At 50.0% G+C, this 25452-nt stretch overlaps 1 protein-coding gene across 1 annotated transcript in view; it reads left to right on the top strand.

Annotated features, from left to right (window-relative positions):
• bbs9 (Bardet-Biedl syndrome 9) overlaps nucleotides 1–24522 on the top strand; it is a 65336-nt gene extending 40814 nt beyond the window's left edge. The window contains exons 20-24 of the mRNA XM_062466188.1: nucleotides 8310–8492; nucleotides 14570–14795; nucleotides 20704–20817; nucleotides 23936–24021; nucleotides 24502–24522. Of these exons, the coding sequence (XP_062322172.1) occupies nucleotides 8310–8492; nucleotides 14570–14795; nucleotides 20704–20817; nucleotides 23936–24021; nucleotides 24502–24522 (630 nt within the window). The remainder of the gene's footprint in view (nucleotides 1–8309; nucleotides 8493–14569; nucleotides 14796–20703; nucleotides 20818–23935; nucleotides 24022–24501) is intronic.
• Nucleotides 24523–25452: the final 930 nt, after the last annotated feature.

The following is a 25452-nucleotide window of genomic DNA, read 5'->3' as shown; positions in this document are numbered from 1 at the left end:
GTGTTGTAGTTTTGTGTGGGTGTTAGTGTCTTCTCTGTGTGTGTGTGTGTGTGTGTGTGTGTGTGTGTTACGGTCTTGTGTGGGTGTTACTGTCTTCCCTGTGTGTGTATGTGTGTGTGTGTTTGGGTCCCCTCTCTGTCTTTGTTTGATGCTAATTTGTAGCCAGGATCAGCAGTGTTGTGTCTGCAAGAGATTGGATGTCTTTGTTTTTGTCTCTTGCACAAACAGATCTGCAATGCTCTATACTATGTACACACACACACACACACGCAAACACACACACACACACAGCACTAAGCCCCCACAGCTCTCACATGAGGAGAACCTCCTCCCAGAGCACCCAGGGAGCCCCTCTGCTCGTCTTCTGTCTGCGTCGCTTCTCTGCTGCTTGACCTGCTCATCCAGCCTGGGTGTCTTTCAGGAGGACAGATATCCCGGTCGAAGCTGCCTTCCCTACCCTTCTGTCTCTACTAGGAGGTTCCCCATATCGTTTTTCTGGGGTTGTGTGTTGCGTTGTCTTGCGTAGGCCTTGGTGCGTGGTTACTATGTGTATGATTATGTGTGTGTGTGTGTGTGTGTGCGTTTGTGTGTGTGCTGCCTGGGAGGTGAGTTTGAGCTGTTAATGACAGACCAGAGGAGTGTGTGTGGACTGAAATGGGTAGAAAGGAAGGCCTCTGTGTGATTAGAGGCCCACAGTTAGACAGGGAGAGACTAAATATGGAAGCCTTGGACGGACAGCGACGCTGTCCTACAAACACACACACACGTGCGCACGCACGCACACACAAAAATGCACAGATACTTGCTAAAAAGAAGTAGCATGTCAGTTTTGCAAAACAGGAATGGTGTTTTTCAGTATTTCTCTTGCTCCAGTGTACTTAATGACAGTCAGAATGTTCCAGCGTCATTGATATATACTTACGTATGCCTATACTGTGTGTGTGTATATATATATATATATATATATACAGTTAGGTCCATAAATATTTGGACATTGACACAATTTTCATCATTTTGGCTCTGTATACCACCACAATGGATTTGAAATGAAACAATCAAGATGTGCTTTAAGTTTAAGACTTTCAGCTTTAATTTCAGGGTATTTACATCCAAATCAGGTGAACGGTGTAGGAATTACAATACATTTTATATGTGGCCCCCCCCTTTTTAAGGGACCAAAAGTAATTGGACAATTGGCTGCTCAGCTGTTCCATGGCCAGGTGTATGTTATTCCCTCATGGGAGTTCGTTATTTCATTGACAAGGAGCAGATAAAAGGTCTAGAGTTCATTTCAAGTATGGTATTTGTGTTTGGAATCTGTTGCTGTCAACTCTCAATATGAAGTCCAAAGAGCTGTCACCATCAGTGAAGCAAACCATCGTTAGGCTGAAAAATCAAAACAAACCTATCAGAGAGATAGCAAAAACATTAGGTGTGGCTCAATCAACTGTTTGGTACATTCTTAAAAAGAAAGAACGCACTGGTGAGCTCAGCAACACCAAAAGACCCGGAAGACCACGGAAAACAACTGTGGTGGATGACAGAAGAATTCTTTCCCTAGTGAAGAAAAACCCCTTCACAACAGTTGGCCAGATCAAGAACACTCTCCAGGAGGTAGGCGTATCTGTGTCAAAGTCAAAAATTAAGAGAAGACTTCACCAGAGTAAATACAGAGGGTTCACCACAAGATGTAAACCATTGGTGAGTCTCAAAAGCAGGAAGACCAGATTAGAGTTTGCCAAAAAACATCTAAAAGAGCCTGTACAGTTCTGGAACAACATCCTATGGACAGATGAGACCAAGATCAACTTGTACCAGAATGATGGGAAGAGAAGAGTATGGAGAAGGGAAGGAACTTCTCATGATCCAAAGCATACCACCTCATCAGTGAAGCATGGTGGAGGTAGTGTTATGGCGTGGGCATGTATGGCTGCCAATGGAACTGGTTCCCTTGTATTTATCGATGATGTGACTGCTGACAAAAGCAGTAGGATGAATTCTGAAGTGTTTCTGGCAATATTATCTGCTCAGATTCAGCCAAATGCATCAGAACTCATAGGACGGCGCTTCACAGTGCAGATGGACAATGACCCGAAGCATACTGCGAAAGCAACCAAAGAGTTTTTTAAGGCAAAGAAGTGGAATGTTCTGCAATGGCCAAGTCAATCACCTGACCTAAATCCAATTGAGCATGCATTTCACTTGCTAAAGACAAAACTGAAGGGAAAATGCCCCAAGAACAAGCAGGAACTGAAGACAGTTGCAGTAGAGGCCTGGCAGAGCATCACCAGGGACGAAACCCAGCGTCTGGTGATGTCTATGGGTTCCAGACTTCAGGCTGTCATTGACTGCAAAGGATTTGCAACCAAGTATTAAAAGTGACAATTAGATTTATGATTATGTTAGTTTGTCCAATTATTTTTGGTCCCTTAAAAAGGGGGGGGCCACATATAAAATGTGTTGTAATTCCTACACCGTTCACCTGATTTGGATGTAAATACCCTGAAATTAAAGCTGAAAGTCTGCACTTAAAGCACATCTTGATTGTTTCATTTCAAATCCATTGTGGTGGTATACAGAGCCAAAATGATGAAAATTGTGTCAATGTCCAAATATTTATGGACCTAACTGTATATATATATATATATGTATCTACATATGTCATTCACACATGCACACCCACACACATGCCTCAACCAGTGTTGTTCACTCAAATCCCAGATGTTATCAAAATGACCCCTTCAGGTGAACTTCTGCCACAAACGATGAACTTCTCCTCTTCTGCAAAGCCAAGAACACTGGAACCAAGGGAGAATTCTCTGCTGTGTGTGTGTGTGTGTGTGTGTGTGTGTGTGTGTGTGTGTGTGTGACTGGATGTGTCAGGACAGATCAGTGTGTTTTGGTTCAAAGTGTGTGTCTCGAGCAGGGCGTGCGAGTGCAAGTGTGGTGCACTGGGGAGGAAGCGAGCGCGTTTGTCGGCGTGTCGGTTTGAACTTTGACCCTCAACAGCTCACTGCACAGCTGTTTAAGAGGACTTGATGAAGGGCGGACGTGTTGTCAGTTGCCTGGGAGAGTGTGTGCTATAGAAAGATTTCCCCAGCCTCCATTCGCCCCTAGCCTCGCCCCCAGCCTCCAGCCTCCATCTGCCCCCAGCCTCGCCCCCAGCCTCCATCCGCCCCCAGCCTCGTCCCCTCCAGGGGAGGATAGCCCTGTGTTCCATCACCCGGTCTGACCTGAAGCACACCACACACGCGCTCACACACACACACACACACCAACCTACTTGTACACACACACACGCGCAGCATGTGTGCGGCCCTTGTTCAAAATGAAAGTGCTCCACCTCTCCATTTATACCCTACTATACCGTTTGAATCTCATGTGAAGCCAAGTCAATATATGCATAGTATCCATGTTTGGGATTGATCCTGCCTTGAGGCCTGCTAGCATGGCTTCTACACTCCTCTATCTACCAGCACATACGCTTCAGGAAGACTGTTTGGGCCAAGAATAGTCAATTACTTGCAATGATGCTGATCATGTTGAATTACTGATTAGGGTTAGGCAAAGTTGAGAGTTAAATACATGAAATACTTTCATCTAAATCCCAGGATATGATTGTTACATTTTATTTCATTGTGTATACTTAAAAATACATTTTGGAGTGGGCCTGGGGCTACTGCAGCCTGCACCTCGAGTGTTAATCCCAGGTTGGGTGTCACTTAGGCAGGCAGGGGTCTCTCATTTAGTCTCCCTGTTTGGGTCTGGACCACCCTAAAGTCAGGAGGGGGAGTAACCACTGACCTTGGTTTCTTAGAGAGAAACCCCCACACACACACACACACACACACACACACACACACACACACCTCTCCATGCTCGATCCAAGAGAAAACAAAAGTGCAGTCCTGGTCTTTGACGGAGCGGCGGCTCTGTCTTACTGCCTGTCCAGAGAACACCCTGCCAGGCAGCAGGCGGGTCAAAGGTGCTGGTCTCAGACCAGCCTCACCCATCTCCTCATGTCTCCTGTGCCAGTACAGAGGAACACCCATCTGACCTGAGATCTGAGCTCCGATACTCAACCTCACAGCTAGTAGGATGGCCCAAATAGGCTGCATTTTGTGCATACTTCCTGCAATAGTACATAGTGTGCAGCTGCTGTACTTGCTCAAAGTTTAAAAAAAATCAAAAAAACTATTGCAGTTCAAGATGCTGCATAATGCCATGGTAGCCGTACGTCCCATGTAGTCCCTCTTTGATGACATCATGAATCCCCCGGGCCTGAAAGTGATGAGGTGTTAAAGAGTGGCGCGATGCAGATCCCTTCATATCGATCCAAGAAAAAGTCGGACAGCAGAAACCAGATATGCGCAAACGCCGAAACCAGACCTCCTATACTGTCGAGTGCGATTTAGATTGATGTAAAACCATACGTTGTTATATAATGCTCATGGACCGAGCGTTCAAGCTTTAGACTCCAGCTACTCAAATGATGGGAGTACTATTGTTTTCCTAAACAGACTTTCTCTCCCCCCCCCCCGAGTGTGTTTGGGCGATGAGGATGGATGGAGGGAGGGAGGGAGGTAGAGAGTGAGGGAGTGCACAGACGGACGTGGAGATGGGCGACCGGCTGTGAAAGCAGAGCGGAGGCGGAGGGCTGGAGAGAGGAGGAGGGTAGCTTTATCTTGGCTGTGCGGTTTGGAGCCTTTCACCAGAGCTGATAACCCATCTCAGGTTGCCCCCCCCCCCCTCCCTGTGTGGGTGAGGCCAGATACTATCCTTTTACTCTTCTCTTTTTGTCTTTCTGAAGACCCCGCCGGGCCTTCTGTAAACAAAGCCTGACTCTCTCTCTCTTTCTCTCTCACTGTCTCTACCTCTCTGTACCTCTCTCATCCTTTCTCCCTCTTTCTCCCTCCCTCTCTCTCTTTCTCCCTCTCTCCCTCTTTCCCTCTCTCTCCCTCTCTCTCCCTCTCTCTCCCTCTCTCTCTCTCTCTCTCTCTCTCTCCCTCTCTCGCTATCTATCTCCCTCATTTTCTCTCTTTTGTTCTTATCAGACCAGTGAAGACAGTGTTATCTCACTTAGCTGTTCCGCTATCGAGACGGCAGACAAAAGCGGTTACTGTCCATCAGTCCGTCCATCGGCTAGCCAGATGCTAATCAAGCTAAGTCGCGCTCCCCTTTTGGGCAAAGCAGACCGTGTGTGTGTGTGTGTGTGTGTGTGTGTGTGTGTGTGTGTGTGTGTGTGTGTGTGTGTGTGTGTGTGTGTGTGTGGGAGGGAGGGAGGGAGGAAAGAGGGAGGGAGGGAGAGAGCGAGCAAGGAGGAGAGAGAGTACTTGAGCCGCCTAAACCTTGTCTTACAGGTGGATCAAACAAACATGAAACACAGCATGTCCTCTCAGCTTGTTTTTACTGTTTTGTAGTTCTTTTTTTTTTTTTTTTTTTTTTTTATATAAATGGTTTTCAGCTAACCATACACAACACTGTGGGTAGATATATTGAAGGAAATGGGCCCTGAGATTCTGGCCATGGTTAAAACTTTAATTGGCTTTTTAATGATAACTTGGAAAGAGTGAGACTGTACTACTGTACAGACTGATGAATGATTACTCTCATCCACAACACACACAGCATTTTAAACTACTACTCATTTATTAATAGAGCTGAAAAGAAACGCACGTGGGGACACACACACACACACACACAGTGACCTTTAGAAGACTATTAATCTACTAATGGAGGTCTACTTGGACAGGGTGAACAACATGGCTCTATGTCGACAACCTGACTTTTCTATGAACTTCCTGTTTGAACCCCCTCCCTTTCAACTCCCTCTTTCCATCACTCCTCTCTCTCTCCCCCTCTCTTCATGCCCCCCTAACCCTAACACCCCCCCCCCCCCCCCCCCCCACACACACACACACACACACACCATTTCTCTCGTTCCTTTTCCATCCCGATCCCTCTTTTCTGTGTCTCCTGTTCGGCCTATCAGTCTCTCCTCTCCCTCATCTCTCCGGACCCCCTGAGAGAGAGGGAGGATTTCTGCCACGTAGCTCTGCCAAACACACCACTGTCATTTTCCATCCAGAGAGATGGCGCACTGCCACTGCCCTGTGTGTGTGTGTTATGAAACACACATATGGGGTGGTGTGTAAGCGGTTTGGAGTGTGTCCATGCTACTTGCTGTGGCCAACTGAGCAGGAAGTGTCTAATCTACCGGCTAAACTGAGCGTGCGCTTCCGCACACGCACACACCCACACATAGGCATGCACGTGCACACACACACACACACACGTACGAATGCACATACACACACATACACACACACACACGGGCACTTCTTTCTTGTCACATTGCGGTCACAAAGTCCATACAAATCAAAAATGTTCCGGCCGATCTTTCACTCTCTTTGAAAACATGTCTTTTCCTGGATTCCTTCCATCTCTAACCAAATGAGTATTATGTGGAGGGGAGGTTTCAACATGAACTAGCACACAGCGTAGACCCCCCCCCCCCCCCCCCGCCTCCTCCAACCTATCAACTCTTTGGTAAAACACGGTTTTTCAAGGTTCAACTCGAACCTACAAAAACCCTACAGGATCCACCACACAGCCTGTAGAGGCTAAAATTACCCTTGTGTATACCGAGACATGTTTCTGTTTATGTGTGTGCACGTTCTAGCTCACTGGTGTGTTCGCCTACTGCGGGGGTAACCCGTGTTTGTGTGTCTGCGTGCGTGCATGTTCGGGCACACTGATGTGTGTCATTTTGCGTGTGTAGCCTGTGTGTTTTCCTGCACACTGTAGTGTGTGTGTCTTTCTGTATTTCTGCCTCTCTGTCTGTGGTTTTTGGGACTCCAGAAATACCCAGTTTCCTGGGCCAGTCTGGTAACGGCAGTGTTTGGTCTGGGTCATGCTAGCAGACTGAGGTGTTCAGTATTTTTAGCCGGGGTGGAATGGCAGTCGTCCTCACCCCCCGGGGGGGCGAGGGGGGGGATGCCGGGCGCCCCTTCACGGGCCTGATGGGGGGAGTGTTGGCGTGGCAGCAGGTTGGAAAAGGACGCCGTCAAGGCGTGTCATCTCTGCTCCTCCACAGATATATCACACACACACAGTCACACACAGTCACACACACACACACACTGTACCAGAGGGAAGATGTGGGATGGTTGGTATGTAGCACTGGGCTACACGCTAACCCTGCTCTCTGCTGACGGAGGTCACAGCGAGGCCAGGCACCTCCACACAGGGGTCACCCCAGGTGTCACCCTAGTAACCCCCCCCCCTCCCTCCCCCCACATCATCCCCAGTGGAACCCTGCTCATGTGAATGTGTGGCGTGTGTGTGAGTGATTGTGTGTTTCTGGATGTTGCGTGTGTGTGTAGCTTTTCGGGGGGCTAAATGTGCCTTTGTGTTCCCCTCAGCTGGCATCAATCAGCGCTACGTTGGGCCCCGCACAATAAGGCCCTTGACTAGGACCGCCATTTAGCTTGGCAGGGCGGCCCTTTTTATCAATACACACCAATCTTTACCACCAAATTCCCCCTTTGAAAGTGCCTTTTGCTCGGGAGGGGGGGTTCTCAGCGTTTGTTTAACGTCGGGCTGAGTGACACGGTTGCCAAGGGAGATGGCGTGGAAGGGGGGGGTCGAGTGAAGTGAGGTACTCTCTGGGGTTTGTGGGTAAGGGGAGATTCTGTGTTTGGGTTAGAGTGCCTGGGGTTTTACCTGTGTGTGTGTACGTACGTTTGTGCGCATAAATCTAGTATAACAGTTCCTCAGGCCTCACTCAAGCCAAATGGACGATAGATCTATATTGGTGTTTCTGTTCACTGTGAAAAGTGTGACATTTTCATTGGAAAACCCTATTGTCAAATAGCCCAGGTCATTGTGCTCCTCTTGTCCTCTCTGTGACTCTCCTCTCTCTCTCACTCTCGCCCTCTCCTGTTCCCATCCATCTCTCTCCATCACCACTCCTTCATGTGGTTCCAGCCCAGAGTGGAGGGATTGACACCCCCCCCTCCCTCCCCTGCTCAGGTTCAGCTCTCAGACCACACCTAATGGTTCAGCCCCCCCACTCACCTCCCTCCTCCAACAGGATGTCCTCTGCGTGTGGAGAGTTCTCGCATGGTCCCTCTCCCTCTCCCCCCCCCCCCTCTCTCTCTCTGCTTTTCTTCTCCCTCTCTCTTTCTCCCTTTTCTCTCTCTCTCCCCTCAGGCCCCCTTCTCACCCTTTCGCTATCGCTTACCGTACTCACAACATAAGAGTTACCCAAACATGCGTTAACCACAACCCCCCTCCCCCCCCCCCAGGTGATCGCCCTGGCGGACGCGGCGGAGGACAACAGGGCCCTCCTGGAGCGGGCCTTCTCGCGCCTGCGGAGCGCCAGCCACCTGCTGATCCTGCTGGTGACCCTGTGGCAGGGCCTGGGCCCCGAGCAGAGCAGCATCCTGGAGGCCACGCTGCTGCCCCTGCTGCACGACACGCCCCAGCTGGTACACACGCGCAATCACACGCATCCAGAAACATGAACACTTGCGCGCAAACATACGCACACGCACACGCCCACCCGTGCAAGCCCACACGCAGACACACCAAAAAACGCACACATGTGCACGTGCGCGCGCAACCACACACGCACGTGCTCGCACACGCCCAGGCACAAGCGCTCACAGCGACGCACGCTCCTACTGTATTACACATCATTTGGACGCACACTCAAACACGGCACACTAATTCCCTCTCTCCGAAAAAAATCAAGAAAGGACACACAAACACGGGTACTAACACAGGCCTGTCAGCTACCAGTGATAAGACGCGCACACACACACACAAACAAACACATTACCTGTCTCCACATCTGTCTCCTGCATGCTCAGCCCCCCCCCCTCACTGTGCAGCTCCCTGGGCTACTCTAAAACCCCTAAGTGGTCCACCTCCCTGCAAAACACACACACACTCACTCACAGGTGCCACTCAACACTCCCTGACGGCCTCACCGCTGGGTGTGTGTAAAGTGTGTGTGATAGAGAGACAGGGACAGAGAAAGGGTCCACATACATTTACCTTCTCATGACCTTCGAAGTGGTTGTCCCTCCATCCCAGTGATCTACTATTAGGGATCCCCACATACAAAAGAGAACATGCAGGGTTTAAATATGGCTGACTGTCTCAGAGGGGCACTGTAGCTCCACTGAGGGGCTTGAGAGAGTGTTTGTGTGTGTGTGTGTGTGTGTGTGTGTGTGTGTGTGTGTGTGTGTGTGTGTGTGTGTGTGTGTTGGAGGGCACAGGGGAGATGTCCTGGTAGTGATTCTAAATGTCAAATAAACAGGCGTGTTGAGAGAGCCCCTCCATGAGAGCCCTCTGACACGACGGCAGAACCCTGCCTGCATGGAGACCCAGGGGACACCCCCCCAGGACGGGAAGTGTGTGTGTGTGTGTGGGGGGGGGGGAGTAGTTATGTGTGTGTGTTGGTGTGTGGGAGGGAGTAGTTGTGTGTGTGTGTGTGGGGGGGGGGAGTAGTTATGTGTGTGTGTTGGTGTGTGGGAGGGAGTAGTTGTGTGTGTGTGTGTGGGGGGGGGGAGTAGTTATGTGTGTGTGTTGGTGTGTGGGAGGGAGTAGTTGTGGGTGTGTGTGTGTGTGGGGGGGGGAGTAGTTATGTGTGTGTGTTGGTGTGTGGGAGGGAGTAGTTGTGTGTGTGTGTGTGTGGGGGGGGGGGAGTAGTTATGTGTGTGTGTTGGTGTGTGGGAGGGAGTAGTTGTGGGTGTGTGTGTGTGGGATGTTGTGCGGTTGTGTGTGTGGGTGGAGGGTTAGTTGTGTAGAAGTGTGTTTGGGGCCGCGGGGGGTTAGGTAGTTGTGCGTGTGGTGTTTGTGGGAAGTTGGGGGGTTGTGTGTGTGTGTATGGCAGGGGTAGTTGTGTGTGTGTGGGGGGGGGAGGGGTGGTATGATCAAACATGAGTGTGTCATTATCACTCAGACTGTGTCATTATCACTCAGACTGTTTCTATTTGGAGCTCGCTCCATTAACCCACTTTCACACCAAATGACTCTTCTGTCTCCTCAGGAGGGTGGAATGGAATACGCACTGTATGTCACACATACACACACACACACACACATGCATCTATTGATATAGAGCATTACACACACACACACATTCTGCCAGCAGCTAGGAATAGACTGCACCTGAGAATGCTTTGAGCCCCCCAGAGAGACACAGAGATGGTGTCTGTGTACTGCGTGTGTGTTTGTTGTAGCGGTTGCTCTTGTGAATGGGATTAAGTTAATGAAAGGTAATTAGGGTCACATGCTCACTGCATTACCACAGTCATGAGGAGAGGGTTATTTTCGAGAGACGCACTCATACGACACCGATACGGAGGGGTTACCTACCCATGTAGATGGAGTCAGACAGGCTTATTTTAGAAAAGTGCACGCGTGCGCGACTTTAGATGTGCGTGTGAGCCCGTGCATTTTAGTTGGTGGATGGAATGTGCGCAAGGGAGCGCAAGGGAGAGAGAGATGGCTCATCCCACAGTCCTCCGTATCAAAGGTGCGGGCCAAGAGCCCGCGTCACCTTTCCGCCACGGCCGCCGCGACCTTCGACCTCTGGCGTAATCCTCGGTGGCGAGGTCATCCCAGGTGAGCGCGGAGCCCCCTTCTCCTCGCTGAAGTTCCCCTTCAATGGAATTCCTTGGGGATGAATACCATCGGAATGCTGACAGGATTGCGAGCTGGCTTTTCCGCGGCGCGGCCAGGAGTGGTGGGTGGGATTAGAAAACCAAACCGTCGGTGGATTAGTGAGAAGAGTGAAGGAGAGGAGGCCACTTAGCATTATTGACACACGTCCACTGAACCTTCCCTGCCCCCCCGAGTCCTAAAACAACCACAGAAGATCGAGAGGAGCGAGGAATGGAGGTGAACAGGGGTCGAATGGAGAAATTACCAGCATGTTCCCTCGAGAACAGTGGTTTCTCAACGCTGGCCCTCGGGGAACCATTGTTCTGTAGGATCTAGACGTTTCCCTGCTCCCTGCGCACCTGATTCTAATGAAGGGTCGTTTGGGAGCCAGGAAACATCTAGAACCCACAGAACAGTGGGTCCTGAGGGCCGGGGTTGAAGACCTGGAGGAGAAAACCGGATGAGAAGGAGGGATGACGGAAGACGTGGCAGAGTAGTGACGCTCCTCGGCCGAAGGATAAAGGAGTGGGGGACGTGGGAGGACTGGATGGATGGAGGGATGAGGGAAGAAAAGGGTTAATTTGATTGGCTTTTCTCGCTTCGGTAGAGAAATGGCAGTCAGGAAGGAGGGAGAGGAGGAGAGGAGGAGTGTCACAGGAAACCCATGTCTCTGCTAATTGACGGGGAGCTCGTTTAGCTTGGCCCGACCAGCAGACCGGTGCAGCCAACCAGAACGCTCTCCTCCTACCCTTCTCTCTCTCTCTGTCTCTCTCTCTCTCTCTTTATCCTTCTGTCTCACTCTCCCGTCTCTCTCTCTCTCTCTTCTCTCTGCTGGACTTTGAATAGAGCTGCTGACTTCATCTGACCCTGTTCTATTCCTGCACCTCGTTCTCTCTAATGTTTACATTACTGTCAACTTTCAGAAACCCATACCACCTCTCCTCCTCTCCTCTCTTCCTCGCGTCTTGCTCCATCATCTTCTCCATAATGATCCCTCCAGTCAAATTCCAATCTTAAGCTTTATTACCTTGACATGAAACGAGTGCTCATCTCGGTCGCGGCAGCGTGAAGCGATATCAAACACCTCAGCGGACCGAGAGGATTAGTGAGATGCAATAAATGTTTAAAACGTTTAGGGAAAAAATATGTTGTCATCATACAATGCCTGTCAAATGTTTGGAAACACCTAGCCTTTTATCATTTTTAGAGACACATGCATCTGGTTTTCATTGTTTGAATTCAAAGCACTCAATCAATCACTCAATCACGGACTGAAGGGCATTTTCCTACATGAATATAATGTTAGCATGCTCTCCATATATAGGCCTAAGATGACAATAAAAAAATTATATATAAAAAAGCTTTTTGTATAAATATCTGTACATTTTGGTCAAAGTAAATCTTCATACCATTAAATTACCTAGTTTGTTGCATATAAAGAATAGCAACATGCATGTGTCTTTCCAAAACATCACTCTCAATCTAGCCTCTACAAAAAAAAACATTTTTCGACATTCAGTGACGTAGCCAAGGAATCTTGCTCTCCCGGCGCCAGGCCGACCGCACATCACGCTAGTTTGACCAGTAGAACCGGCCCGACATTGAAATGACTTCCCCAGTCGCCTGAGAGACGGCTGTCTGGATCGCTGCAGTCTGTTAGGCTCCTCTCCCGCAGCATCCCCCATGACACTACATCCTGACATCACAGGCTGTCCGCCCCAGGGACCTCCCCTCTGACTCAGACCTCCTCGACAGCCTTCCAGCTTCTGGAAAGTTGAGAAATCCGATTTTAAGTAGCTTTTTGTGTGTGTGTGTGGGGGGGGGGGGGGGGTGACTTAAAATGGTCCGGTCAGAGGGGACTGGCTACGTTGCCAAGGAAGTGGAAGGAGACGCTCTCCCTGCTTCCGTCAACCCGTCTCCTGCCTCGTTGGGCCCCCCCGATCCGAACCGCACCCTGTACCCTACAGTGACCTTTGACCTGCTTTTACAGTAGGTGGTGGGACTGTGCTGTTGCGAATGGGGGGAAGGGGGGGGGGGGGGGTTCTGATGGAGGTGCTGTAATATCACAGCAAGGCATGTCAGCTCTGCTCTCCTGGCCAAGTGTCAAACCGCGCTCCGTCCTGTCATCCTGCGTTTCCTCAGAGACCGGCCGTTGGAGCTGGAATGTTGGGTGTTGAGGAGAGGGGCGGCCTGTGGAGACTTTGTTGTTAGAGAGAGAGTCTCTTCTGCTTTCTCTTCTCTTTCCCATCCCTTCATCAGTATCTCCCTCTCTCCTCCCTGTCTCTCTCTCCCTCGTCCCTCTCCCTCCCTCCTACCTGTCTCCTCCCTGTCTCTCTCTCCCTCCACCCTCTCCCTCCCTCCTACCTGTCTCCTCCCTGTCTCTCTCTCCCTCCACCCTCTCCCTTTCTCCTCCCTCACTTCCTTCCTTCCTGTCACTCGCGCACATCGACACACACACACACACACACACACACACACAAACACTCTCTCCCATACCTAGTCCTCCTCTACCTCCCCTCTACCTCTCCCTACTCTCTCGTTTCAGTCTGTCTTTCTTTCTGTCTGTCTCCATGTATCCCTCTCTATATCTCTCTATCTCCCTCTCTATTTACCCCCCCTCCTTCTGCCAGTGAATCGGGGCCATCCCTGTCATCACCCCTCCAGGGCTGATTACCTGTCATTAAGGCTCATTAGGGCCTATCATAGTGGCGGCAGGGGACACTAGGGGCAGGCACCTGTCAACACCCACAGGCATCCTACTCTGAGAGACGGACCTTGTGTGTGTGTGTGTGTGTTTGTGTGTGTGTGTGTGTGTCACCGAAAGACTGTGCTCCTGTTGTCAGGATAGGTCAGTGCATGTGTATTTGTGTGGTATGGTAGCTCCGTAGGTGTGTGTGTTGGGTCGTTGGGACAGTGTGTGGGTGTGAGTCTTCAGAGGAGATGGCCAGACAAGATCCCCCTCTCTTTCCGAGACAGATGAGAAGAGTGAGGGATTATTGGAGGGTTTCACCACTGAATAGTTCTCATAATTGGCTCGTCTATCAAATGACATTGTATCTGGTGTGTGTGTGGGTCCGTGCGCACGTTTTACATTTACGTCATTGTTAACGGAAGTGTGTGTCGGCCAGATAGTCTCACACTGAACCAGCACTGACATGTCTGTAGACCTCAGTGCAGGTGTGTGTCCTCTCTCTGTGTGTGTGTGTGTGTGTGTGTGTGTGTGTGTGTGTGTGTGTGTGTGTGTGTGTGTGTGTGTGTGTGTGTGTGTGTGTGTGTGTGTGTGTGTGTGTGTGTGTGTGTGTGTGTGTGTGTGTGTGTGTGTGTGAGAGAGTGTGAGAGAGTGTGTGAGAGTGTGTGAGAGTGTGTGAGAGAGAGAGAGAGCGTGTGTGAGAGAGAGCGTGTGTGAGAGAGAGAGAGAGAGTGCGTGTGTGAGAGAGTGCGTGTGTGAGAGAGAGTGCGTGTGTGAGAGAGAGAGTGCGTGTGTGAGAGAGAGAGTGCGTGTGTGAGAGAGAGAGTGTGTCCCTCCCGTGGGAGACTCAGCCGGTGTGTTTAGACTAGTCGGGGACAGGACAGACTGAGGAGACAGTAGCAGGGTAAACACACCGTCTGAGGGCCCACCAGGTACCCAGGAAACCCACGGGTGGACACCACCCCAGCACAGCCACTAGGGGCACTGTTACACCCCGTGGAGGGTTAGCAGGCACCTCTTCATAGAGTAGCATGGAGATGTGGGGGGGGATTCTAACCAGTATAGAGGCTTAGTAGCTTCAGACGTATGCAATCTGGAAATTCATGGAATTATATGAAGCTGCATATTTAACTAACCTCCCTATCTGTCCTTTAACTAACCCCTCTGTCTTTCACCCCCCCCCCCCCCCCCCCCCCCCCCCAGGGCTGGGAGGAGAGCGTGGACGCGGCCGTGTCCCACCTCCTGCGTACCTGCCTGTCGCGGAGCCCCAAGGACCAGGCCCTGTCCCTGGCCTCCTCCAAGCTGACCTTACCCCGGGACACCTCGCGCCTCAAGAAGCACATCACCCTGCTGTGCGACCGCCTGGCCAAGGGGGGGCGCCTGACCCTGTCCTCCGAGGCCAACGCGCCCACGCCGCTCCTGCTGCCAGGTGTGTGCTGGGCGGGGGGGGGGGGGGGTGTGTGGGGTGTGTGTGTGGGGGGGTGTTTTGGCCTTTTCTCTGGTGTTCCAGGGATGGCCACACTCATCCCTAGCTGGGAGAAAGCCTCATTAACCGGACACCCCAGTTCAAGATTTTAGGATTGGAGGGGGGACAATGCAGCCCATTCCTATGGCTGTTTATAGCCTTAACACGCACACACTCACACAGAGACACGCACACACTCACACACTTATAATATTCTCTGTCCTGTTGGGTTAACTTGCCTTGTCTCACCACCTACAACTGATTCATTCAGTCATTAGCTTAGTCTCACACACACACACACACACACACACACACACACACACACAAACTCACACACACTTACAAACCCACACAAACTCTCCCCCAGACACATGTGCAAATACACACTTCCACTCTGTCACACACAGGTGGACTAATAGACACATTAATGGACACAGAGGCTGTTGTGTTAGCCAGTTAGCCCAGCCTAATGAATATGGATCAAGGCAAGGAAACATAAACAAGTGCTTCCAGCACCTTCTCTCAGGTTGTAGTACTCTGGATTAGAGCTTCACACATTCACAGTCTCTGGCAGGAGACAAGGGTGCAAATCAAATCAGAAGCCAATTTATGACAATTTATAATATAGCCCTTTTTTGTTTTTTTTACAAGCAATGTCACAGAGGGTTTCATATATGCCCATAGAACTGCCCCTCAGCCAACCTAAACCCTCAAGGAAGCTCAAGCTGTCAAACTCCCAGGAAAACTCATTGAGGAAAAATGGAAGAAACCTTTGGAGGACCATAGGCTTAACATATTCATGCATCTTGAGTAAAGACTATTTGTCCAGTTTTGACAGGTGAAGTGTGTGTGTGTGTGTGTGTGTGTGTGTGTGTGTGTGTGTGTGTGTGTGTGTGTGTGAAGCTGTGTGTGAAGCTGTGTGAGTGTTGTTTGGTGTGATTCCTGGTGTGGGAGACAGTACTGATGGATGAAAATGCTGAGGTTAAAATGATGGTTTTATTCTGCTGTAGGGCCTGCTGAACATACGACACACAGGAACTGCATCTAGAACTTTATCAGCAGGAAGGTTTTTGGTGAAGTGTGTGTGTGTGCACGCATGGTCGCAATCGTGTGTGTGTGTGTGTGTGTGTGTGTTTGACAGAGACATGGATGGAATGGGATGTCGTCCGATTCCTCCTTCCTTCACCTTTGGTCTGACGCCAACACACACACACGCACATGCACATACACAGTTCTGTCAGTCTTTACGTAAACAGTAATTTGTTACCAAACCCAAAGATGTTGCTTTTTCAATCGGCTGTAAACGCACAAGTTGTTTACGTTTCCAACAACACCGGCGGCAACCGTCTCCCCTGACACACACAAACGCACACATGCACACACACACACACGAACGAGTACACACACTCACCAACGCACACAAACACTACTAGACACGCACACACTAACAAACCAAAACACATACTACACACACGCACACACCAGCCCCACTTCATGGTCCAGCAGGAGACCCTACTGTGTGTTTGTCTTGGCTCATTAGAAGGTGTGTGTTTGTAAGACTGTGAGTAAAAGGCTTATGTACACACACACACACATCATTGTGGGTGGGGTGGGTGAGGAATGGAGAAGCGAAGAGAGTCAAGGAAAATGAGTGAATCTCTGTCTTTCTTTACCTGTGTGTGTGTGTGTGTGTGTGTGTGTGTGTGTGTGTGTGTGTGTGTGTGGACGTAAATGAAATCATGTGAGATTTATTGGTGGATTATAACATCCATGTTGAACGTCCCGAACGCACACACTCACTCCCTTGTAGGACCTTCCCTCCAAGATGAGTCACTTCCTGTCCACGTGGTCCTGTCTCCCTGACAGAGCCTGTCCTCTCGCGTCCCCCTGTCCCCCTCCCTTGCTCACCCCTCCCCCTCTCCTCACCTGACCCTGTGTCTTCCACGGATGACATCATCTTGGTCCGTTTCTACAGCTGCTCTTGGCCCACGCTACCAAACACTCCTGAACGAGCGCTGACACACACACACACACACACACACACACACACACACACACACATGGTACCACCGACAGCTGTTATCTGCCTCATGTTTAAAAAACGGATGTACACACACACACACAGTCAGTATCACCTACAGCTGTTTTTGGCTACACGTTGTAAACACCCCCCCACGCAGACACACCCAACCCACACACACACCCCGCCTGCGCAACACCTGATGATATCAGTACAGTGTCAGTCGTGTTAATCACATGGTTTTCATTACTCGTATCACTGTTAGCGTTGCTCTGTCATTAGGTCACATGGTGAGCTTTTCTGTCTGTGTGTGTGTGTGTGTGTACCTCTTTCCGACCCTCCCTGTCCTGTATTTTCAAGTGGACGTCAGTGTCTGTGGGACTTCCTGCGAGCGCGTCCACAGGAAGTGTGGACTTGGCCAGCATGTGGATCAGTTTACTCAGATATGTCTCGTACCAAGAGGTCCAGGGGATCGTCAAATGCTCCAGGCACAAGGAAAATACTTTGGGAACTTCCTCACGCAGTTTACCAACAAGTCGGTGAGACCTGCCCCACCATGGGGGCAAAATAATTAAATAATGGAGTGATTTGACTGGTCCCTAGAACCAATCAGGTGCCTGATGGTACAAACGGAGGTCGCGTGAAAATAAAATGGGTAGCGATGGGAGAGATTAAGACACACACATTCCCGGAGACAAAAATCGGATTTGTGGAGCTCAACATCTCCCCCGCGCATTGCGAACTCTGCAACTGCATGTGAGGATTAGCCCCGGCTGTCTTTGTGTGAGGTCTCAAAAACACCTCGGTAATTCGAAGCCAGGTTTGATGACGAATCATTCATTCGTCTGGAGGTAGAGTAGAGGCAGGAACATCCAGCACCTCAGATATGTACGGCACGCACAATATATTTCCGACATCGTAAACTTCTGTCAATGTGCAGACGGCATTTATGCATTTATAAACAAATGAGCTTGATTTGTCGATTTGGCATTTATTCAAATGGATGTTTTGGCATTCAGTGGCGTTGTAAGAGAGATCACTGGTGTGGGAGGAGGAGAGGAACTGACGCACTCCTAACCTGCGCCGTCTCCATGGCAGACTGTGGGATCTCCACAGAACTGCACCTGAGGCGGCGCCACAAACCTCAATGCCCAGAGCGTCAGCCGTGAGACGGACTGGGAGACCACAGAGAGAGAGAGACACGGCACAGTCTCACCCCGCATCTCAGCAGCTTTATATAGACTGTAGATCCTCCCCCCCCCCCCCCCCTCCACCTCCAGATCTCATGTACTATTGGTCACCTCCCTAAACCCTCACCCCCTCCTCCCTCCCTCCTGTAATCTGTCTCCCTCTTACTGTTTGACAGGGGAAGGTTTGGGGGATGTTTGAGTAGGTGTGTGTGGGTCCGTTATGCCTCACTGCTTGTTATGTGCGAATGTAGCCTCTACTTATGTCTGTCTGTGTGTGTGTGTGTGTGTAAGTAATGTGTGTGTGTGTGTGTGTGTGTCAACCGGCACTCCTATTTGCACATCTCTAATTTACTACCCCTACCAAGTCTACAAATGGACGGTTCTCTGTCCTAAAATAAATCTCAGCCTCGAGTCAACACAGGATTCCTTTGTTCCCCAGACCTCATCTATCTGGAGAGATAAAGCGATGGCGGGATGGAGAGAGAGGGGAGGAGGAGGAGTAGTGGTTGTAAAGGAGAGAGTGAGACAGACAGAGAGAGAGGAGGAGGAGTAGGAGGGTAACAGAGAGAGGGATGGAGACAGAGAGAGAAGGAGGAGGAGGTGGGGGGCTACGTGTCAAACAGAGTAAACTAGATTTTTTTGGGGGGGGAATCTCACCTCTCAGCTGTTTTGGGTGGATTCCAGCGAGGATCTTGCGGTGAAGGAGAGAGATCTATTTCTGAGGGAGGGAAGGAGAGGGCGGAGGAAGCAGACTGGTAGTTGGGGGAGCTGGCTTTGGGCTCCGGAGTGAATGACTGCTTTAGTTGATACCTTCCCTCTGCTTGATGCGGTTAGGAGTTCCATAGGGAGGCCTTATAGAGGGAGACAGTGAGAGAGAGAAAGAGAGAGAGAGGGGGGGGGGGGGGTTGGAGGATAAGAGCGAGCTGTCTCTTGTCTGTCTGGGATCCCTCTCTCTCTCACACTCTCTCTTTCACTCAGCCAGGCTAATGATGGGGATGTGGTTTTTATATGTGTGTGTGTGTGTGTGTGCGCAAGTGGCCGTATGAGAGGGGGGTGTCTGTGTGTTTGTTTGTGTGCGTCTCCTCCGATGTGAGTGTGAACACATGTGCTCGTGTGTGTGTACCCTCGTACTCCTTGTAGCACATTTTGATTTACGGGTTGTTTTCTCACTCATGTTTTTTTGCTTCTACACACACACACACACACACAGAGCATGCAGAGCAGAGGGGGGGGGGGGGGGGGGGGGGGAGACTGGGACTGTGTGACAAAAAGGGTGTCGGGGTGTGTGTGAGGGAGGGAGCACATCTTTCTGAAGTAGCAGACATACCCAAACCACAACCCAGCCGTTGTGAATATTGCAAGAATGCTTTGGGGAAAAAAAAAACCTGAGTGTCTTTCTTAAAAGTTTGTCTGTTTCAATCAAAATATTGTATTTGAACAAACATAACCACAACCAAGTGGCTCCCAAATCCCAGCCTCCAGTCATTTGTGCTCTCCTCCCAAACCAACACTTTCTTAGACATTTCAACCTCAAACCGCTTAAAAATGGACTGTTAAAGCACCACAACAGTCCCCTAAATCTAGAAGCACACTGAAGTAGTCCTCTGGTGCTAGCTCAACACAGAGATTGGGCTCTGCTTGCTCATTATCAAGTGTCGAGGCTTGCCCATCTAGACACTCACGGAAACACACACTTGCACTGTAATTGCAATTGACCCAAATTGACCCAAACACATACATGCAAACCATCATATTCCGCACACACACACTTCTTGTTCCCACACATTTACACCCCCCCCCCTTTTAAAAACACACACGTAAACCGGCACCCTGAAATTGCAAGACAGCGCCAAAAAAAGAAAAGAAAAAGAGGCCAGCTTAGAAAAACACACCTGCCCAATTAAGGGCCCGGCGTGTCCCATTTCAAACGAGCGCAGCCCCAGCCGGAGGGAGGAGAGCGGGGCTGTTGCCTTTCAGCTTGAGGAAACCCACAGGCCCTCCTATCCAATTGGGCTCCCCAAACAGAACAAGATTTGTCTTTATAAAGCATAGAATAAATATTAGACAGGGATTGTGGTGATCTGCCCAGAGGAAAAGCCCTCACACAGACACACACACACATACCGTTCTCACACACACACACAACACACACAAAAACACACATGCTTTGCCCTCATTCATTAAGGACAACCATCTTGCACGTTTCTACTCTCTCTTTCGCAAGCGCACACACACACACACACACACATCTAGCTCGGTGTGTGTTGGGATGTTAAATGAAAGTGGCGTGAAACTGGACACAAGCCCCTGGGGTTTGCGGACGGGAGGAGAGGGGGATGAGGAAGAGAGGCGGAGACACAAGGGGTCTGATTCATCAGCCAGTGGAGGTCCCTAATACCCGTCTGATCCGGGGGATTGAAGCCACATTGTGACACACACACACATTCACACACACTGTTTCACTTCGCCATTAAACAACTATTTTGACCTGGCACATGTTTAACCAACAGATAATAAATCTACCGGCAATACAAGTTTACAATCCAAAGATGTTCCCCCACATCAAGGCAGGGCTACTTGCCATTCTGGAATTTTCTGAACGGAACCTCTTTTTTCTTTGTCGACTATTGGCTCAATCCCTGCTCTGCTCTCTGTCACTCAGGTGGCGTGGAGCCAATCGCGGAGGCTCCTGCCGATCTGGAGGAACCGCCTCTGGAGATGGAGTCAGCTGCCAAGTTCATCAAGAAGAAACAGGCGTCCAAGAAGGTCAAGAAAGGTCAGACCCACCTCTCCTTCTCCCATCCATCCATGCATCCATCCATCCATCCATCCATCCATGCATCCATCCATCCATCCACATCGTCCTCATCCTGGGAGAACTTGAAATTGAGGGCCCATACAACCCAGTGTAGTTATGATGAATACAGGGCTGAATTTGACTGCGGACCATAGAGACCTCACTCAAGTCTCTGGCTGGTGTTTCAACATGGTACCTGTCACAGTGTCTCAGACCAGGCGTGGGCCATGCAACCACAAACACGGTCAAATAATCGAATGACTGAACGGTGGCAGTGGGTTCCAATGTAGTTTCACCATGGGTCCAGCCCCTCTCTCCCCCTCTTCTCTCCGTCCTTCTCCTCCATCTGTTTCTACTCTCAGCACCTCCCCTCCCCCTGCGCCCTCTCTCCATCCCTCCATCCATCGTCTCCCTCCCTTTTCTCTGCCGCCCTCCTCGCTTCCTCTCCATCACTCCTCTCCCTCCCTCGACTCCATCCCTCTTCTTCCTGCTTAACTCCCTCCATCCCTGATTGGACGTAATGGCTGGCAAATTGTAATTTTTCCGGTCATTATCAAAGTTGAGGGTTTTTGGTGGGGCACTCCAAATAGTTTTTAAATCATATGAGTGAGAACTGTAGCTGCTGGGCAAGACTGCTGGGGAGAGGAGGGGGAGGAGAAGTGGAGAAAAAAGGAGAGGAGAGATAAGGAGATAGGGAGGAGGAGAGGAAGAGAGGAGAGAGGAGGTAAAGGGCTCAGCAGCTCGTTTTCAACGTGGCCGTTCTGTGTTCGCCGCGGCGCCTTTGTTTTCTGCTGTTGGATTTCCTAAAGTAATTCATCTCCATTGATTGAATTAGAACGACGGCCCCAGTGTGTGGAAGTGTGCACATGCGTGTGTGTAAGCTGTGGTCAGGAGGGAGTGTGTGTGTGCGTTTGGTGTGCCGAGGAGTGTATTTGCTCCAGTCAAGTCTGAATTCTGCAGACGCTGACAGGCTGATGTGGCCAGGAACAGACAGACAGCTGAAGTCTGGATCTGATGTACTTGTTGAAGGGGACAGATTCTGGACTGAATGTACATCAAGGTAGCAGGATTGTGGGAAGGGACACACACACACACTCCATTTAGAGAGACTCCTGGTTTGAATTGATGGAAAATTCACAATTCCATTTCTCATGATTTTAAGTTTTCTTTCCGAAACGATGTTGGATGGCTTTGCTTTGTGTGCTGACGTTGTTAGTGGTTTAAGTGTGTGTGTGTGCGCGTCGGCGGTCCATATGCCTTTGTGTGGTTAATCCACACAGGCGTCGCCGCTAATGAGCAGAGCTTCGTTGAGGAGGTGTGGGAGACACAGACAGGCGACGCGTGGGGATCATTAACCACACACACACACACACACCCCACAGACATACACACTCACCACAGACACACCGTGTTATGTTTTCTATACCCCTAGCCCAAGGGGCCACACATACACACACACACACACAGACTCCACAGAAAGCCCACACACACACACATGCTGACATACATTTACTCTGTCACACCCATATGTGATTGAACAACACCGATTTCAGACCTCGGTTCCAGAGCAAATACTGGGTCCATGTGCACTCTAAAGGATGTGGTCCAATTAAAAGCAACCAGAACAAAAACACTGGGGGAAAACAAACAAACAAAAGAGGTACGTATCCCCCTGTTAACCCTAATGAGACAGAATGCCACACACACACACACATACACAACCACATAGACAGTACACAGCTTCGCTAATTACCACACACACACAAACAGAGGACACATATGCACAGTACCACACATACACCACTCACACACACGCACACACACGCAGGTTTGCACATTAGCTGCCTGAAACTAAAATCAAGCTCAGAAATTCACCTTTGAGGTCCCATCTGAAGGTGAACGTGGTTGTAACCTTGAAGATGGCGTCTAGCCGTGTCCTTTTCTGCGTGTGAATACACACGGATAGTAGGTGTGTGTGCATGCGTACGTGTGTGTGTTGCAACAGAAGGCCATCTGAGCGTCCCATCTTTGTCATATCCAACCTATGTTTTGCAGTGAGGAAGATGATGTGTGTGTGTGACTGTCCCACATAAAACGACTGCAAACGGAAATAATCCCTAATTACTTGCGTTTGTAATGGAAATCGTCAGTGGTGGAAATGGTGTGGTTTGGGCATTGGAAGAGGGGAATAGATGGAGGGAGGGAGGGGAGTTAAAGAAAGCGTTATGTCCAGACTTGTCCTCCTCTTATCCTCCACACCCCTTTCTCCCGCCACAGACAGAAAAGGGGGGAGAGAGAGGCAGAATGTAGGACTGCATTTTTCATTTTTGTTCTGATCTTAAGTGAAGTGCCACCCCATCGTTCCAAGCGTGGAAGGAGTGAGTAACAAATGGGGGTTCGATGCGCTGAACCTGAGAAGAGACGGAACAACCACAGAGGGAGGGAGCAAAGAGACGAGATATCCAAACAAATCAGTTTCCACCCCTCCCTTCCAGACGCATCCCTCTACCTGCACCTGAGTTAAAAGTGAGCATGGGACCTCCCCCGCCCCTGCTGGGTCCAACAGCTTGGGAGCTAGGAAGTGTCTGGAGGACCTGAAAAGCTTCAAAAGGTGTCTTGGAGAGAACGTTGCCGTTGTCACTTCCTCCCCCCTCCTCTCCTTTTCCAGCAGCGGCCACGATGAAAGGGGGATGAAAGAGAGATGAAGTAGAGAGTGTCTCCCTCTCTACTTCCCCCCCCCCCCCCCCCGCCCCACACACACACACACCTCCACGGCCCACCTGGGATCACAGAGACAGCACCTATAGTGAGCCCACACACATTCTCTCAGGACAGGACCTGCTAACGCACACACACACACACACACACACATATAGGCCAAAACACAATAGCACACACGGATACGTAGAAACACACAATACAGTACCTTGATATATATACCTTGATATATATCTACCTGCACACACACACAAGCCAACGCGTACACATTATCTTATGCTAAGGGAACACGTGGTCCTCAATCCAAACCAGAAGTCGTAAATGAGCTAGCTGTCTTCCTCTGGTTTTGTTCCCTCGCACCCTTCCTCCTGCCCTGCAGGTTCGGAGGATGTTTACAAAGTCGATACCACAAAACAGCTTGACCCCCAAAACAGACCAAACCCAATTACCACGAGTCAGTCTCGGGTCAGCACTCAGACAATAGCCACATTAGCAGTTAGCCGTTAGCTATTAGCCATTAGTAATTAGAATAATGCTTTCAGTCAGTTGGCTGGCTTTTTTTTTTCTTTTTACTTGTCTACTTCTACTTGTAAAAGTCATTCAGAAGCAGACAGGGTATATTAAGGCTTCTTATATTACTGTCTTTTGCATGAATAGAGTTTTGCATTTAGTATTTAGTCAGTTAACCTCACAATACAAGGCAAGGCCCGGTAACAGTAACTCCCAATAACTCCCAATCCGATTTCTCATCAAATGGCTCCCTTTGCCCGGCTGCCCAAGCGTTCAGCCTCGGCCCTAAACTTTCCCTCACCTCTTTCACTGACTATCTGGGAAGTCTAAAATGTTAACCCCCTTTTTTCTTCTTTTTTTTTTTTTAAAGACAGATTTGCAAATGAATGTAGCAGAAGCATCCCCTCATCCCCTCCCTGTGCACTGTGTCTCCAGAGCTGTGGCCAGAGCATGTGACCCGTGGCCCGGCGCTCCGACTGGGGGGCCAAACGCTCAAGCAGACGGCTGTGTGTGTGTGTGTTGGGGATGGCTTTGTGTTGGGGGGTGACTTTGTGTCTCTGTATGTGCCTATGCCTGGGAGGGTGTTTTGTCGGTGTGTGTGTGTGTGTGTGTGTGTGTATGCGCATGTCCTGTACTGTAGGGGGTTGTAGAGACAAGGGCCTATTTAGTGTCTGTGTTTTTATTCATGGGGGGTGAGCAGGGAATAGTGAGGCCCTCTGTTGGAGAGGCCTCCATCAGTCCTATGTCGGATCCCAACACACACACACGCACACACTAACCTTCTCCCTCCTTCAAGCATTCTAAAGCAAAGAGCCTCCATATTTGATCCCATCTGCGAAGACACTTAAGCGAAGAGATGTGTGTGCGCCAGCGTGATGGTGTTTATTGTCAGCGCTCACCTGTGTCAACTAGAAGGAGAACCCCCGAGGTTGTTGGTTCATGCAGCAGGTCCAGAGGCCGCTACGACAGTCAAGGTCACCGCGGATAGGCAGGCATGGTATTTCTATCAAGCACAACAACGGATATAGCGGGTTGACGTGACACACACATCCCTTCAACACAAGGCTTTCCTCACCTCAGGGGAAGATCCTACCTACACATCAGTTATGTGGCGTCCATCTTGTCTTTCGTTTGTGTCCAGGTGGTTGTTTGTCTGATAACCCTCTCATCAATCTTCTTACCCTTCCAGTACATTCGCTAACATATTGCAGGTCACTTGCTTTAGCAGACCGCTAAAACAAACAAAAGACCTAAGAGGCACGGTATTAAGTACAACGTATTATATTTCAGCGACTTAATAGGTAGCGTTTTTTGACGACCATGTTTACGAGGTAGTATGTTATTCTGGGACAGGCCTGGTTCCGAAGCCCTCTGTTGATTCTGCTG

The sequence above is a fragment of the Osmerus eperlanus genome, chromosome 7 (assembly GCF_963692335.1).
Source record: "Osmerus eperlanus chromosome 7, fOsmEpe2.1, whole genome shotgun sequence".
Taxonomy (NCBI): Eukaryota; Metazoa; Chordata; class Actinopteri; order Osmeriformes; family Osmeridae; genus Osmerus; species Osmerus eperlanus.
The sequence above is the reverse complement of the archived record's forward strand: the minus strand, read 5'-3'. Positions and strand labels throughout refer to the sequence as shown.